The sequence below is a fragment of the Phoxinus phoxinus genome (assembly GCF_949152265.1).
Source record: "Phoxinus phoxinus genome assembly, chromosome: 5".
NCBI classification, from domain to species: domain Eukaryota; kingdom Metazoa; phylum Chordata; class Actinopteri; order Cypriniformes; family Leuciscidae; genus Phoxinus; species Phoxinus phoxinus.
In genome coordinates, this window is record NC_136880.1 from 3,272,552 (window position 1) to 3,290,524 (window position 17,973).

At 39.9% G+C, this 17,973-nt stretch overlaps 2 protein-coding genes across 3 annotated transcripts in view; both read left to right on the forward strand.

The window, feature by feature from the left end:
* The window catches only part of LOC306998057 (NACHT, LRR and PYD domains-containing protein 12-like), a 37,259-nt gene extending 24,533 nt beyond the window's left edge, over positions 1-12,726 (forward strand). The window contains 5 exon segments of the mRNA XM_079611807.1: positions 6,043-6,216; positions 6,614-6,787; positions 9,760-9,933; positions 10,447-10,608; positions 11,412-12,726. Coding sequence (XP_079467933.1) covers positions 6,043-6,216; positions 6,614-6,787; positions 9,760-9,933; positions 10,447-10,608; positions 11,412-11,424 — 697 coding nt within the window. The 3' untranslated portion in view covers positions 11,425-12,726.
* LOC306998049 (uncharacterized protein) lies at positions 349-4,651 on the forward strand. Of its 2 annotated transcripts, XM_079611798.1 has the most exons (3): positions 349-2,170; positions 2,518-2,661; positions 3,860-4,651. In XM_079611798.1, exons 1-3 carry the CDS (start codon positions 1,634-1,636, stop codon positions 3,950-3,952), a joined length of 774 nt encoding a protein of 257 aa, XP_079467924.1. In that variant the 5' UTR covers positions 349-1,633; the 3' UTR covers positions 3,953-4,651. The 2 variants fall into 2 exon arrangements, with proteins under 2 accessions (XP_079467924.1, XP_079467923.1); XM_079611797.1 differs by lacking the exons at positions 349-2,170; positions 2,518-2,661 and adding an exon at positions 3,133-3,318 and having other exon boundaries at positions 3,860-4,545.
* Positions 12,727-17,973: the final 5,247 nt, after the last annotated feature.

Consider the following 17,973-nt stretch of genomic DNA (forward strand, 5'->3'; position numbering starts at 1 on the left):
GAGAGGTGCGGTCGAGATACATGGGATCTCAGTTCATGGGACATGGGACAGCGCAGGACCTCCTGAAGCATATCGAAGTAAGTGAGATTGCCTACTTTACTGATTGGCCTCGGACGTAGCAGCTAACTTACTTATCAATTTGTAAATCTGCATTTGAACATCATGTCATAGGCCTACCCCATCTAGGGGAATATGCTAAAAATGTAGTGTGCTATATTGTGTAAAATGTGCATATCGTCCTATGATCTATATGATTTATAACATCTATGCACCATTGTAGCCTTAATATGTTCGTCAATTACCTTTTTTTTCATGACTAAGACGAGACGATGGCAAGACTGCACCACTGTCCAAAAACGCTAACTGAGACTAAATTAACACGCATTATTGTTGACGAAAAAAGACGAGACGAAAATGTTTTGCATAAAATAATAACTAAGATAAAATCTCTCTTCATTTTCGTCTACAAACGTCTCTGCTTTTTCATCAGCTGTTAATATTCAGAATGAGTTAGGATCCCGCTTATTACATTGCTACCTACCAAATAAAACAATGATTTGACACAAAATTATGATTTAAGTTTATTGATTTAAAAAACGATTGTATGCTTCCGCTAAAGAAAATAGTGCGCTCCGTCTCTACGGTTAGAATCGTGTGTTCACGGCAACGCTCTGTATTTCATGGCAACGGTGTGTTATAGTTAGCAGCGATCTGTTATCAAGAAATAAAATAGTGTGTGCGTAGAAAGAATTCGTCCACACGCCGCTCAAAAAAAATATAATAAATAAATAAATAATCCTGAGCGCAACAAGTCCACCGTCTAGGCAGGCTTTTTGTGTTAAATTATATTTCCTGTCGCTGCGCAGGCTTTTATTGTACATGACAGCTTATGTCCCGATGAACGGCCCGGACGATTAGTATCAATAAAGTAAAAAAGGTGATGTGCAGTCAAGCTCGAGTCCTAAATCAGAAATTGTAAACCAGACACGTTTAACATTTGCATTCAACAAAAATCATTCAACAAGTGTATTTTGTCAGGTAATTATGACATTTAACCAATGTTTGAGATATGTGAAACACTTTTTTACTGAAATGTTTATCAGTAATAATCTCAGTAATAATGTGTTATTTTAAAAAGACTACTTTTTTTTAACAAAAACTAGACTAACATATATTGAGTTATTTTTTGACTAAAACTAGACTAAAATTAAAAGACTTTTAGTCGACTAAAACTTGACTAAGATACCTTGAGTTTTCTTTTGACTAAAACTAGACTAAAATGATTAGAGACTTTTAGTCGACTAAAACTTGACTAACAAAAAAAGATATGTAAATGACTAAATATCATATGACTAAAACTAACAAGGACATTTGGCACAAGACTAAGACTAAATTAAAAATAGGTGACAAAATTAACACTAGAAATAGGCCTAATTGTTGGTTCTATCTACAGTCATTGGTTCCAAATTGAATGTCTGTTTTATCAGCTGCATCAGCTCCATACTAGAAGAAAGGTTGCAGTTTAACATGTAGCTGAATTTATACATGAATGTAATCTTTAAGCTTTTTTCTTCTTATTTTCCAAAAGGAGGCATTACAGCATTTGGACCGCAGCAGGTTGATTTCAGTGTCCATGGATGGACCGAATGTGAATTTTAAGCTTTTGGACCTACTCCAACAGGACCATGCAGAGAAGTATGGGGGTGCACAACTGGTGTCCGTCGGCAGCTGTGGACTCCACACACTTCATAACTCCTTCAAGGTGGGATTTTCGTCGTGGAATGTGGATAAAATTTTAAAGGCCATGCACACTCTTTTCCACAACGTTCCTGCAAGGAGGGAGGACTACGAAAAAGTCACAAAATCTACACTGTTTCCCAAGCCATTTTGTGGCCACAGGTGGCTTGAAAATCTCCCAGTTGTTGAACGGGCGCTGGAAGTCTGGCCATCTCTCATGCTGTATATGGACGCTGTGCACAAAAAACAGCTCCCAAATCCCAAAACAGCATCTTTTGACACCATCGAAGCAGCCATTAAGGATCCCCTTACGACAGCGAAGATGCACTTTTTCATGACTCTGGCCAGGACCTTCCATCCGTTCATGAAGAAATACCAGACCGATGAACCTGTGATGCCTTTCTTTGGCAAAGATCTGGCTGAGTTAATTAAGGTAATTATTTATGGTATATGGTTATGATTAGTTGGCATGGGCTTATCATCTTATTTGTTTATTTATTCATCTGTGATGCTTTTGTCCAAAATAACAAAGTATTTGTCACATTTTGGGGATTGCATATAAAATGTTGTAGGGCCAGTCTCCTATTGTATGCCTGTAGTGGGATTTATGTCGAAAAATGTGCTATATAAATAAAATGTACTTACTTACTATTGTAAGCCCAGGTAAGTGCCTTCTTAAATTTATGAAATCCTAATGAATTAGATGAGAGAATTAGGATGTCATTGTGTGAAATATAAAAGGAAATTAAATGGGCTAATGGTACTTTTGCCTACTGACAGAGTCTACTGAGACGCTGTATGAAGAGAGAGGTCCTCCAGGACATCACTCCTCTTCAGCTCACCAAGCTTGATACGTCTGACAAGACCTTGCTCCTCCTCCCCCAGAAGATTGATATTGGCTTGGGTGCTGAGGCAGCAGTCAAGGTATCGTGTTTGGTAGTTTTGGATATTTATTATGATCAGTATGTACGCTGAAAGTATAATTTTGCTAAGCATACTAAACGTATTTGTGATCTGTATGAGGTTTGATTGAAGAATGGTTTGATATGCTTTTCATTTCCAAGGTTGTGCATGCGTTCAGACAATATTGAACCTATGTTTTTGCCTGCTTTCTCCTTTAAAAGCAATGTATTTTGGATGGTGATTCCCCATAATGAAGTGTAGGTTCACATAGATCATGTGAAGCAAGTATGATTCTACTGAGACATCCCAATCACAGCAAATAAGAAATTGTATGACCCCATTGCATAAAGTCACATAATTGGCCTATGCTATGACTTCATGCCATGTGGTACTTAAAACTCCATTTTGATATTACTGACATGTATTGTTTTATTGTCCAGGACAGTAAAAGTGCAGAGCTAAGGATCCTTGAATTTAAGAGGGAGTGTATGCAGGGCCTCTTAAACATTGTCAGAAAAGCACTGGAGAAGAGCCCATTGAAATATGCTACAGTTAGACAGATGGAGTGTCTGGACCCGTCTATCATGTTCAGGGACCCAGACAGATGCAAAGATCAGATGAAGGCTCTTGTCCAGACATTCCTGAAGAACAAGCAGCTGACAGGAGGTGTACCTGCTGGTAGGAATGGTTTGGAAGGGGTTATGAACCAAAGATTGAATACCATGCTCAACTATCCTTAGATTTTTTTATTGGGCTTTATTCAGACCATTAGTTGCAGACATTTGCTCTGACAATTGACACTTTCCAATGTCCTATCAGGGTATTGGTTGAGCATGGATGTTTCACTTTTGTCATTCCCCCCAATGGTCCTGTACCTGTTCTGTGTGCAGTGGCTTAGATACACTGAATAAGTTTCATAATTTTATACCGGTTTTTGTTGTAGACATTTAGAGAATCCTGAATTTCCCCTTGGGGATCAATAAAGTATCTATCTATCTATCTATCTATCTATCTATCTATCTATCTATCTATCTATCTATCTATCTATCTAGAAATAGTGTTTTTACCTTACACAGGTATACAGGTTTTAGTATACTCGTTTCCTTTATGTGCGTTGGAACAATACAAAAATGCAGAGAGAAAAAAGACAGGAGTGCCAATATTTTTCAGTCATGACTATGCATATTTGACTGACTTATTTTCTCACACTTTTTTGTAGGGGATGCCATTGTCCAACAGTTTGAATCGTTCCTGTCTGCTGAGGCAAGGAATGAAGAATTCCTTGCCTTCCAGCCATTTGAGAGACGCTTAGACACCTTCTTGCATGAGAGATTAAGAGGTCCCTACCCTGCTGCTTGGGTTTTTTGCCAGAAGTTACTGCTCTTTTCACATGGCCAGGCCACTGTTGAAAGGGGATTTTCCATCAACAAGGAGGTGGAGACCGAAAACATGCAACAGGACACAATTGTTGCACAAAGGCTCATATGTGACTTTGTTACAATGCATGGGGATGTCACTCAGGTCCCCCTTACCAAGGAACTTATGGCATCTGTGGGTGCAGCCCGGTCAAAATACAGACTCTTTCTTGATCAAGAGCGCATCAGAAAAGAAAAGGAATCTCAGAGTCAGAAAAGAAAGCTGGCTGAGCAGTGTCTGGTGGACCTTAAGAAAAGAAAGACAAACTTAGAAGATGTGTCTGCCTGTCTTGTCAGGGAGGCAGATACACTAGCAGAACAAGCTGAGGGCACAGCAGGCTCCAAGATGGCTCGGCTTCTCTCAAAGTCCAATGCCCTGAGAAGGGCACACAAAGAAAAACTTGCAGAACTGAAAGCCCTTGAAACTGAGATTGATGCTAAAGGGGGTGAACTCAGACATATGTAGGGTTAGGTTGTATGTACTAGTGTTGTGTTGGGAATATGGATATCAGAAGTTCAGTATTTTCATCTGTTTTATTGCTGTGTTTCTTTGATATTTTTCTCTAAGTGTATCAATAAAAACTAGAATGTTTACGAATTTCTGGGATCATTCTAATGTTTCTATTTATGTGTCGTGTTGGTCTTAAACTTCACACATAATGGTCTTAAAAGGTCTTAAAAAGGTCTTAAATGTAACAAACTGAAACCTGCAAGAACCCTGAATGTTGCTGTTTGATCATAAGCAACATCTGCAAAGTTACAACGCTCAGAGTTCAGAGCAAAGGAAGATATTTGCTTCTAAAGAAAAGGACGACAACAAACGTCTGGTAGGAACTACACGACATTCCTCCCGGGTTAGTGACATCACCAACCCTAAAATTTACATAACCCCGCCCCCTGAACACGATTTATAGATTATCATGACAGAATATGCTAATCAATGACTAGAAGATGGTTAACTCCACATCAGCTGCATAAATTCATCAACTAACCATTCAGAAATGTCCCGTTGCTTCTACATGTTTTCAATTCTTCTTGAGTCTCTCCATCATTGTCTGACTCCGGGTTGAACATAAACTAAAAGTTTTTGAAATTTCCAGTGTGTGTGTGTGTGTGTGTGTGTGTGTGTGTGTTAGGTAAAAGGACACAAGCTGTTGAAGCTCCGCCCCCTGTGCAGCTCATTTGCATTTAAAGGAACAGACACAAAACTACGTATTTCTGCTCAACTTCAAAAAGTGACAACTTTAACATGCTATATAGAAATATCTGTGGGGTATTTGAGCTAAAACTACACACACACACACACACACACACACACACTCTGGGGACATCAGAGACTTATTTTACATCTTGTGAAAAGGGCATTATACCGACCCTTTAAAGATTGCATCAGCCAATGAGATTGCGCATTTAGAGTTAAATCCCCCCTTGTACTTTCACGATTGGTTGCTGATAAACAGGAAATGACCATATTTGGACCCGACAGCATTGTACAGGAGAGAGAGAGCTTTCTAACGGTGTGTGTGATGACAGGGAGCAGACAGAGATCGCGGAGCAGCGGATGATTTATAACACCAACTTTTGTTGAATTTATGAGAAATCTACACACGCAAACAGACAAAGTGCAGTAAAATAAAGACCTAAATGTGTATTTCTGACTTTTTTACACCACAAGTCTGAAAGAAGACATGTTATTGAAGACAAATATCCCAAAATCTCAAAATTGACCAGTGAAAAAACCCGATGTTTTTGCCTGCCGTGTCTCTCCTTAAACTAACACACTTTATTCTCAATATCTCACAGTGAGTCTGAGGTCACATTATATTTCTGCAGACATTTTCACCGTAGTATTTTGTGATCTGGTGAAATAAAGATGAAGATCTCTCTTCCTCTGTCTGCTTTATTTGCTGATGAAGATGATGTGACGTTACAGAATAAACAGTTTTCTTTTCTTCTGTCTTATTTTCTTCTCTCTCTGCTAATGTAGGTTAAGAGGCTGTGATATGACCGATGAAGGTTGTTCTGATGTGACTTCAGCTCTGAACTCAAACCCGTCACACCTGAGAGATCTGGACCTGCACTGGAATAAACTAGGAGACTCTGGAGTGAAAAACCTCAGTGATCTACTGATAAACCCACAACTCAAGCTGGAGAAACTACAGTTAGTGTCATTATACTGTACAGCAATTACAGTGTGACTGAAGTTTATTTATCTGAAGACAGCAGGGCTTATGTTTCATTGTTTACAGCAGTGCACTTTCTGGGGTTTCCCTATTGCTCACATTTTATGTGTTTTTATCTAGATAGTAATTGTTTAATATCCAGCATTTGATACAATGTACTGATTGTGTACATGCAGAAATCTGCCTTTTCAACAGAGAATAAAGAAGAGAGACGTCAAATAAATAGTTCAAATGAAAGAGAAGAAACCGTGTCTTCAGCGCACAGAACTAGTGTGACTGGGTTTCAGAACAGACTATTGGACACTAAATGCTGCTGTAGCGCTTCAATAAGATGATCATCATAGATCTGAATTATTGTTATTTCTCTGTCTTCAGTCTTTATAGATGCAGTATTACAGAGAAACAGAGTCTCATCCTGACTTCAGCTCTGAGATCAAACCCGTCACACCTGAGAGATCTGGACCTGAGCGGGAATACACTAGGAGACTCTGGAGTGAAGCACTTATGTGCCGTACTGAAGGATTCACACTGTAAACTGGAGAGATTGAGGTCAGTCACGTTCACATACAAGAATCAAAATGCTTAAAATCACTTCAACAGTTTAAGGCGAGACACTACAGGTGAATAGGGTAAACATTTTAACTTGCAGATATCACCATGAAACTCTTCCAGTTGATTGCCTACATTAAGATGAGAAAAAAATGTATTACAAGTTTTCTGTAATTTAATGTTTAAATATGCAAATTAGGCATTGTCTAATTAAAGGTGCCATGTGTAAAAATTGAGGTAAAAATATCCAAAAAATGAGCTACACGCATCAAAAGAATGAGAAGAAATAATGTCATTAAAAAAATGTCAAGTTATAGTGCTGCAGAGATTTCAACCTTAATTAGCTTTAGCATTACTAGCCACGGCCCGACAGGTGTCGTAATACCAGTTTCGGCCATGGGAGGCGGTGTGCGGGCAACATAACCACAGGCCAACCTGCAATACACGAATAACTCGCACGGCTTGTGGGCGTACTTGAACCTGATGTCAATCGTGTGGAAAGTACAGCCCACTACTTCATTTCAATTCAGGGAAGAGAGCGGAAGGATGGCTGAAGCCCTTGGCAAGAGACCCCCACCACCACCTCCCGCTGCAGGGAAAAACACCGCGCTCTGAAGCACAAATCAGATCAGATAAGAAGAGGACCGCTCGTCGCGGTCCGGGCTCGAAAGCGCGGGGGACGGCGAGCGAACTGCAGCGCATAGCCCTGTTTTACAACGTTCAGCACCCATTCTGACACGCCCGGGATCGCTTCCCATGCTTTCGCACGCATAGCTAGGGGCAGAATGGTCTCCGTGTTCTGACCGCCGCACTGTGCGGGTTCGAGAAACTGAAATGGAGGTATCAGCGCGGCGCACGCGCCCTCGTTGACTGAATATTGCTGCTCGCTGACGACAGCAGCCGCTGTTTCACATTCAATGACTCGGTCGCTGAGGACGGAGAACAATTTGTGGCACGAACAGGTCATTTGCAGCCTACTGTATCTTTCAACAGTGTTCGTGTTTTTTTTTACTATAGTAGAGATGATCGGTTCACGTGCGCTGTCTGATGTTGACCAATGATGTTAACAGAATGCTGTCTGTCAAATTAATTTAATTCAAACAATGTGTATATACAACTCGAAATGTAATATGAACAAAACGAATATGAACATATTCACTGGTAAAGGTGAAGGGGAGTAGCTTGAAGATGTCATGTTTCAATCACTTGACATCACCCAACGTTCCTCTGGAGGCAAAACGTCCTCTATTAGGCTTCGGCTATGGCTCTAGGGTTGTTGTGAAGGTAGGGGCGGAGCATAGAGACTATGCCGTTTCTCGTCTGTTACTCTAGAGTAGACCAATTCACTTTATGGAGGTATACTGCCCCCATCTGGTATGGAATGTGGAGTATGACTTGATTTTTTTGCCAGACAATACACATGGCACCTTTAAATATGTGCTAATTTGCATATATTAAAAAAATGAAATCTGAGTTTTGGACAAAGCCAGGTTCAAAATTATTTTTTTATTGTGTTCACATATTAGATGGGGAAAAATTACAGAGGGATTTATGGATATCTACTTTTGTTATCCTGTAAATCAGAATATACTGTGAATAGCCTTAAAAAATAGATTTTCGCCACGTTTTTTGGAATAAAATGTTACATAAATCAGGCAAGGAATAATATATTTACAAATCCCTCAGTAAATGTCTTCATAATATAACTAGGCACAAGACTGGAAGGTTTGGTGTATATCGGTGCGACTGAAGTGGAGATTTCAGACTTGGAGAATGAGAGAAAAGTCATTTTGAGAAAACGGGCTTTAAAGGGGTGGTTGATTATGATTTCACTTTTCTAGCTTTAGTTAGTGTGTAATGTTGCTGTTTGAACATAAACAACATCTGCAAAGTTACAACGCTCAGAGTTCAAAGCAAAGGAAGATATTTGCTTCTAAAGAAAAGGACGACAACAAACGGCTGGTAGGAACTACACGACATTCCTCCCGGGTTAGTGACATCAGCAACCCTAAAATTTACATAACCCCGCCCCCTGAACACGATTTATAGATTATCATGACAGAATATGCTAATCAATGACTAGAAGATAGTTAACTCCACATCAGCTGCATAAATTCATCAACTAACCATTCAGAAATGTCCTGTTGCTTCTACATGTTTTCAATTCTTCTTGCGTCTCTCCATCATTGTCTGACTCCGGGTCAAAAAGTGACAACTTTAACATGCTATATAGAAATATCTGTGGGGTATTTGAGCTAAAACTTCACACACACACACACACACACACACACACACACACACACACACACTCTGGGGACATCAGAGACTTATTTTACATCTTGTGAAAAGGGCATTATACCGCCCCTTTAAAGATTGCATCAGCCAATGAGATTGCACATTTAGAGTTAAATCCCCCTTTTACTTTCACGATTGGTTGCTGATAAAAAGGAAATGACCATATTTGGATTCGACAGCATTGTACAGGAGAGAGAGAGCTTTCTAACGGTGTGTGTGATGACAGGGAGCAGACAGAGATCGCGGAGCAGCGGATGATTTATAACACCAACTTTTGTTGAATTTATGAGAAATCTACACACGCAAACAGACAAAGTGCAGTAAAATAAAGACCTAAATGTGTATTTCTGACTTTTTTCCACCACAAGTCTGAAAGAAGACATGTTATTGAAGACAAATATCCCAAAATCTCAAAATTGACCAGTGAAAAAAAAACGATGTTTTTGCCTGCCGTGTCTCTCCTTAGACTCACTGTGAGATATTGAGAATAAAGTGTGTTAGTTTGAGTTCACATTATATTTCTGCACACATTTTCACCGTAGTATTTTGTGATCTGGTGAAATAAAGATGAAGATCTCTCTTCCTCTGCTTTATTTGCTGATGAAGATGATGTGACGTTACAGAATAAACAGTTTTCTTTTCTTCTGTCTTATTTTCTTCTCTCTCTGCTAATGTAGGTTAAGCTGGTGTGATATGACAGATGAAGGTTGTTCTGATGTGACTTCAGCTCTGAACTCAAACCCTTCACACCTGAGAGATCTGAACCTGACCGGGAATAAACTAGGAGACTCTGGAGTGAAAAACCTCAGTGATCTACTGATAAACCCACAACTCAAGCTGGAGAAACTACAGTTAGTGTCATTATACTGTACAGCAATTACAGTGTGACTGAAGTTTATTTATCTGAAGACAGCAGGGCTTATGTTTCATTGTTTACAGCAGTGCACTTTCTGGGGTTTCCCTATTGCTCACATTTTATGTGTTTTTATCTAGATAATAATTGTTTAACTTCCAGCATTTGATACAATGTACTGATTGTGTACATGCAGAAATCTGCCTTTTCAACAGAGAATAAAGAAGAGAGACGTCAAATAAATAGTTAAAATGAAAGAGAAGAAACCGTGTCTTCAGCGCACAGAACTAGTGTGACTGGGTTTCAGAACGGACTATTGGACACTAAATGCTGCTGTAGCTCTTCAATAAGATGATCATCATAGATGTGAACTATTGTTATTTTTAAACTAAAACACTTTATTCTCAATATCGCACAGTGAGTCTGAGTTCACATTATATCTGTGTAAAATTCTTCACATTCATGATTTGTTTGTAAGATAATCTCTCTTCCTCTGTTTGTGTCTTTCTAGACTATATGACTGTGGCATTACAGATGTTTCTTCTCTAACTCAGTCTTTGACTGACTCAAAAGCACTGCAGTTTTTAAAAGAGCTTGATCTGAGAGGCAATAATATAGGAGACTCACAGCAGCGGCTCAGAGACGAGCTACGAGACTCAAACTGTGTCCTGAGGTGAGGAAACATCACTCTGAGATATTAAAGACATCTTCATTTTCCTCTGATATGTGAACAGACCTTTCAAACATTCGTGAAAGGAAATTATCATTAAGCTTTATTGCAACAAAGGGTTTGTGTGGGAACACAATGTGAAGTTATTGAAATGTTGAACACACAGGAGGAAAGAGAACAGAAGCTCACGGTCACAGCTTTACACATCAACACCTGCTTTATGAACTGTGTCAGTAGAAGTGAATCATTTCAGTGTGAAAACAGACTTGGTCAGATTGTAGGAAAGCGCTGCACTCCTGCTAAACTCAGTGCAGGTCCAGCTTCAGCTCACAGGAGAAATGTCTCTGTCTCCAGTGTGTTTTTACTGGGACGAGCCACACGTCACACTCCTCTACACTTACTTTACTCTCAGTGATTTACTAAGAGCCGACAGACATGTTTAAACTAGAGGACAAGCGGCTTTAACTAAAGGTGTGTGTTTAACTCAAAGTAACATTAGTATTTGCTCCCTGTGGTTTATTCCATACGCCGTACACTCATTAGTTTCTCCTTTACAGAGACTCAATAGGAGTCGCACCGACACACACACACACACACACACACATACATATGAAAATTATTCAGGTTTTAAATCTATTATATTTAAAAACACAAATATCTATGCAGGATCATGTAAAGTTGGTAATTAATCTGATTACAGGAATTCAATTGAACTTATTTGTACTCAAAAAATTTTTATTGAAATATAATAATTTGCTCTTTGTTCCTCTGAACACTGATGTTTTCTCTTCTGTTCTACTTTACAGAGATGAAGATTGATCACCAAACGTCAGAGTAGATGAAGATCGATCACCAAACGTCGGTGGATTGTTTGCATCATGGATTAAATCTGTGAACTGGAGATGAGAGGAGCAGAAACCATCAGGAGATCCACAGAAGAGTCACTGCTGTCTATGAGGAGAAATAACTGTGTGATTAATGTGTTTCATACAGGAGGAAGAGACTCAGACTTCACAGTTAAATAAAGCAGCATGTGTGTTAGCATGCGTATTAGAAACATGTGATATTGAAAGATTAATGTTGGTTTATTATTCAGCCAAATGATGGTTTAGTTGTAATTAAAGGTGAACAGAGGAAGAAGCTCAGATGAGTGTCCGCAGAAATCTCCACTATCAGGCCTGCAAATATAATAATGTTTGGGTTGAACTCATCCATAATTATTAAAATATTTCTAATCATGAACGTGATTGTCAAGTATTGCACATAAATGTTTCAAAGATATAAAGTTTACATGTAACTTTTAAACATTTACATTATCTCTCTAACACAGAATATGTTTATTGTTATTGTTTTATTGTATATGAAGTTAGTTATGTGTGTGTTTGATGCACAGATCTACAGTGTATTGTCTTTGTCCTGTGGAGTCTCTTCTCCTCTACAGACCGACTAAACATGTTTACCAGTTAACAGCATTTGTGTGTCTTTCACTCGCTCCTCAGACAGCAGACGGATGTGGGCCACGGCAGGCAATGATGCGGCACTGCAGGCCTTCTTATGGCCCGCACTAAATGTGTGTGAGTCGGAAGTGGCCCACGTGTAAAATGGCAAATATGGCCCAAATATTTTAAATCACACGTGGGCCTTTTTAGGCAAAGATGCGGCGCTCATGGCAATGTGTAATCTGAATATGAGCCTAAAGGCCCATATGATAAATCATGAATATGGCCCTAATATCACAAACCAAATGTGGGCCGCCTATGGCAGAAATGTGGCACGATCGACAATGACTAATCTGGGTGTAAACTGAATATGGCCCACATATGTTGCAGCAAATGTGGCCCAGTTATCTTAACACATATCTGGCCCAGTTTTGGCAAAGATGAGGGACAGTAATCACTGTGAATCTGAATGTGAACCTAAAGTGTCCCACACATGACATGGCAAATATGTCCCGGTTACATTGCTGTGGTGAGCAGGACGAGGTCGAGGGTCGTGGGAGGACGAGGCCGGTGGCGTGATTGATAATGAGCGACACCTGTGAGGCGCACCGGTCTCGAATCTCTCACGGAGGAGCGGAAGCATAAAGGAGGAGCGACGACAGTGGAGATGGAGAGAGGAACAGGCCTGGACTTGTGTTGTGTTTTAATTAATTCATCATTTTTATTTGCTATCGCAAAATATGTACGTTAGTGTGATATACACGTGGAGCCAGTTTGGTGATTGCTTTATTTTGACTTGGTGGTCAAAATAAGGAAAGGATTTTGCAGCGTTTGTAAAAAGGTAATTAAGCTACAATGGGAATCAACGCAAAATCTCATATGCGATCTGACAGCCACAAATTCTCAGGTTAGGTAAAGTAAGTCAAATCTGTCCTAAATGATAAGCATTTGAATTTCAATACTTACAATATTTAGATCACAGAAGACTTCTCCATGGTCAGTTCAGCTCAATCTTTTGTAAAACAGAGACTTATGGCAGACGAGCTTCTTGATTTCAATTATATATATTTTTTTATTAAATACAGGTTAACTAGTTTACATAAAAGGTACTAATGTATAAAACAAAAATAAAAGTAAATCAAAATCAAATCATTTACAAGCTTTAACTGCAGGAGGCGCAATGGCATCCAACACCGGAGACGTCCTTTACGAATCAGCGTCTACCTTGACATTCATTTTCCAGTCCTGTTATAGTCCATCATACTTTTGACATTTGGAAACCCCTCAGCATGCATTCAGTCCGTTACAGACAATCTGTCCAATCCGAAGTCTTGAACTATGGAGCCAGAATAGTATCAATTATAATTCACGCAAAAAAACATTCACACATGCGTAGTGTTATGGAATATGCACATTTTTCTATTATAAATATGCCTTTTTGTGTATGAAGTACTTATGTGTTATTGTTAGTGAGGTATTCAAGTAGGGCTAGTTCATCAAGGTTTTCAGCCAGTAAACAGGTGTATCGGTCAGGACACAGGAATAAAGACGAGGAGATGTAATTTCTTCTGTTAACTGTATTGAGCTCCAGCAGTTCTCATCAGAACATTCCAATATCCAGTATTGTCATTATAGTCTGATAACAAACAAATAAATCACCATTAGGTACTGTCATTTAAACAGTTACAGTACTTAAATTACTATCCAACGTGAATAATAAATCCACATACATAATACAAATCAGGATCATCAAACATAAATATCTCAATAAACATTGATATGTCCCTTTAAACATAATCTACACTTACATAAACTAGGATATTACTCTTTGAAGAAATATAAGGAGCTTCATATTAAAATGAGACTGTATTAAAAGGGGTTTACAGAAGGAGCAATGGCGACATCCTCTGGCCAGACAAGGCTACTACACAACAGCGTCCGCACATGGTCTCCGGAGCACGATATTAACTCTTCTTAACTCAATATTATAAACGTTACTGTAACTTAGACATCAGAAGGCTCACACCAGTTAACTTATTATTTCCTACAGTGTTTTACTGCATAAACATTGTTCTATCACGATAAATCTCACTTATCACGCTGGGCACATGTTAATGCATGGTAATTCTACAATATAGAAACACAAACAAAACAAAGAGACAGTCACTTACTTCTCGTCATTAACTCAACACATGAATATTGGGAGCTGGATCATTCAGGAAGGACTAAAGAAGCTACACAACACATGTATGTAGGCTAAACTATGCTGGCGAACTGCGCAGGCTCAAACTGAGCTTGACGACGTAGATGTGACGTGAGCAACCTGTAGGTCTTCTAGTAGCTGTGCCGAGAGAAATCTGAATCATTCCCTTCCGAATCTCGCAGAGACGGAGAGCGTGAGCATTAGCTGTCCATGAGCTAGCAGCGGGAGGAACTTTATCAATCTCTATGGGCTTCTCCCTTGACTTTATGCCTCCACGTCCCCCCGATCGCCCGTGAGCTTCTCTGCCTGTCCATACGGTAATTTCTCGACTTGTGCGACAGAGTCGCGCGGTTATGACGCAATCGTTAGCCTATTTTTACAAAAACTGCTTCTACAGGGCCATAACGTAAGATACAAGGTAATGGAGCCTTTTATACATTTTCGTGTTTCTTTAGAAATAAACAATGGACAAATGGAGTCTTTAAACGCCTCAGATGTAAAGTTATTCGCTGTCAAAGTGACGCCAAAATGAATGGTCAATGGAATGCTAACAGCAGGTGGGGGTCCGCTAGCTAATGGCGGCGCCCGGGGATGCTTCAATGTCTTGCGGAACACTGCCCCCCTGCTAATAAGGGGAGAAGTTTCACTCTCGCTAGACTTCCGGCTTCTGTCTGGTTGCAGTTCCACTCTAGCTCCACATGAGGGCGCTCACAGGATGAATGCAGAATGAATGAAGGTCTATGGAGCTATACCCCTCAAAATCCACTTTTCTCAGGATATAATTTTTTGCCTAGTAATTTGAATGTTGTATTCGAAAGGAGATACAAAAAAATTGCACATTGCTGGGTGTTAGATTTTTTAGAGTCACTTGTTTGCTTTAAAAAGTCTTTTAAAATGTCAATGAAGTCATACACATCGTACGACCGGAGATACTCCTTTACGGCAATCCTTCAGTCACTTTGGTGCTTTCAGAGCCGTTTAAAATTAATTATTTAACGGCTCTGGTGCTTTTGTGCTCTGCACTTTCTTTTCTCTCGAAGCAACACAGCTGAGCCAGAGCTGTGCTGACACAGGTAAATACACGTGCTAGAAGAGTTTTTGTTTTGTTGTTTTAAAAGACGATGCCGAAAATACACACACACACACACACACACACACACACACACACACACACACACACACACACACACACATATATATATATATATATATATATATATAAATTCAGAAAGGCTTGGGTTACCTTTTTTCGTCCTTGGGAAATGAGAAATAGGACAACCCTTGCCCACTATTAGAACAATTTATCATTGCACACCTGCGAGGCATTTTTCTCCTTTTTAAATTATTGATATTTACAGGGAATGTCTAATAAGGCGAGAAGTTTAGACGGGCTCTGATATTTAGCGGGGTATGTGTTTTTTTAAGGTGTCAATACTATACCATATGTATCCTGTTTTTATTAACATAAGAATAACACAACAAGTACTCAAATTCAATTTATTTTCCGTGTACATTTCACAGTACATACATAACCATAGGCAGATAAAAGTGCCAGCAAACAAAAAAAAAGTTGCTGCGTTGAAAAGAAAAACTTGGGCGAAAAAGTCCGCCTTAACATTCTGATCCCGCTTCGGATGCCATCAAGCGGTATCTCTGGTCGTAATCAGTCCTTCACTGACCAATCAGCGTTCATTAGCAGAATGCTAGCGTGTTATGGGCAACAACAACTCAACCTGTAAGAAATCGAAAGGACATAAGTACTCGTTCTTTCAACTTTCGACCTATAACCCATGTTGAACTTGCCAAACCTACAATCAAATCTGAGATTTCTCAACGGCAATCGGGTGAAAGGGACACATTTAGCCGTCTAGCCCCATAGACTCCCATTCATTTTGCACTCATGGCGATCGCCCCCAGTGGGACTCTGGTGGAACTACAACCACAATTTGGTACAATAGGACTTAATAGGGAGTGGCTCCATAGACGGGCTCTGTTATAACTGACAACTAATGAAAACCCCAAATTCAGTATCTCAGAAAATTTGAATGTTGTGAAAAGGTTCAATATTGAAGACACCTGGTGCCACACTCTAATCAGCTAATTTACTCAAAACACCTGCAAAGGCCTTTAAAGGGTCTCTCGGGCCCTGTCCCAAATGACACCCTAAGCACTCGCGGTCTTCCTCTGAGTCCACACTTTCGTGACGTAACGCCGCTTTGACTGTCGGGAAGAAGTCTGCTGCGGAGTGCGCATCAGTGCGGGCTTGGCAAAAGTGCGCATCAAGGGCGCAAATTGACCGCAGCTCGCGAGCAGCCTTCTGAGAGGTAAAATGACAAATGGGACACCCTACGGTCTCACGGACTTAACGGACACGCGCACACGGCAGCCATTGTAAGTCCACAAGACCGAAAGTGCATATGAAGTGTGCCATTTGGGACAGGGCCATAGTCTAGTTCTGTAGGCTACACAATCATGGGGAAGACTGCTGACTTGACAGTTGTCCAAAAGACGACCATTGACACCTTGCACAAGGAGGGTAAGACACAAAAGGTCATTGCTAAAGAGGCTGGCTGTTCACAGAGCTCTGTGTCCATGCACATTAATAGAGAAGCGAAGGGAAGGAAAAGATGTGGTAGAAAAGAGTGTACAAGCAATAGGGATAACCGCACCCTGGAGAGGATAGTGAAACAAAACCCATTCAAAAATGTGGGGGAGATTCACAAAGAGTGGACTGCAGCTGGAGTCAGTACTTCAAGAACCACCACGCACAGACATATGCAAGACATGGGTTTCAGCTGTCGCAAGCCACTCTTGAACAAGACACAGCGTCAGAAGTGTCTCGTCTGGGCTAAAGACAAAAAGGACTGGACTGCTGCTAAAGGGTCCAAAGTTATGTTCTCTGGTGAAAGTAAATTTTGCATTTCCTTTGGAAATCAAGGTCCCAGAGTCTGGAGGAAGAGAGGAGAGGCACAGAATCCACGTTGCTTGAAGCCCAGTGTAAAGTTTCCACAGTCAGTGATGGTTTGGGGTGCCATGTCATCTGCTGGAGTTGGTCCACTGTGTTTTCTGAGGTCCAAGGTCAACGCAGCTGTCTAACAGGAAGTTTTAGAGAACTTCATGCTTCCTGCTGCTGACCAACTTTATGGAGATGCAGATTTTTACTTTTAGCTTCTGACCAAGGCTGTATCTCAATACTAGTTTTACTCGATCTTAGTGCTGCGTTCGACACTATAGATCATAAAATACTCTTAGATCGACTTCAAAATTACACTGGTGTTCAGGGACAGGCACTAAGCTGGTTTAGATCGTACCTATCAGACCGTTACCATTTTGTCCATTTAAATGGGGAAAAATCAAAGATAACATCAGTAAATTATGGAGTGCCGCAAGGATCTGCATTAGGCCCTCTGCTATTCTCAATTTATATGCTGCCACTTGGTAATAATATAAGAAAATATGGAATACGTTTCCATTGTTATGCTGATGACACTCAATTATATATTTCATCTAGACCAGATGATAACACTAAATTATCTAAAATGACAGAGTGCGTTAAAGATATAAAATATTGGATGACGTGTCATTTTCTTCTATTAAATTCAGATAAAACGGATGAATTACTGATTGGTCCAAAAAACTGCCCACAAAACCTCTTACAATACAACCTTAATCTAGAAGGATGTCCTGTTACTTTATCCTCTACAGTAAAAGACCTGGGTGTTATAC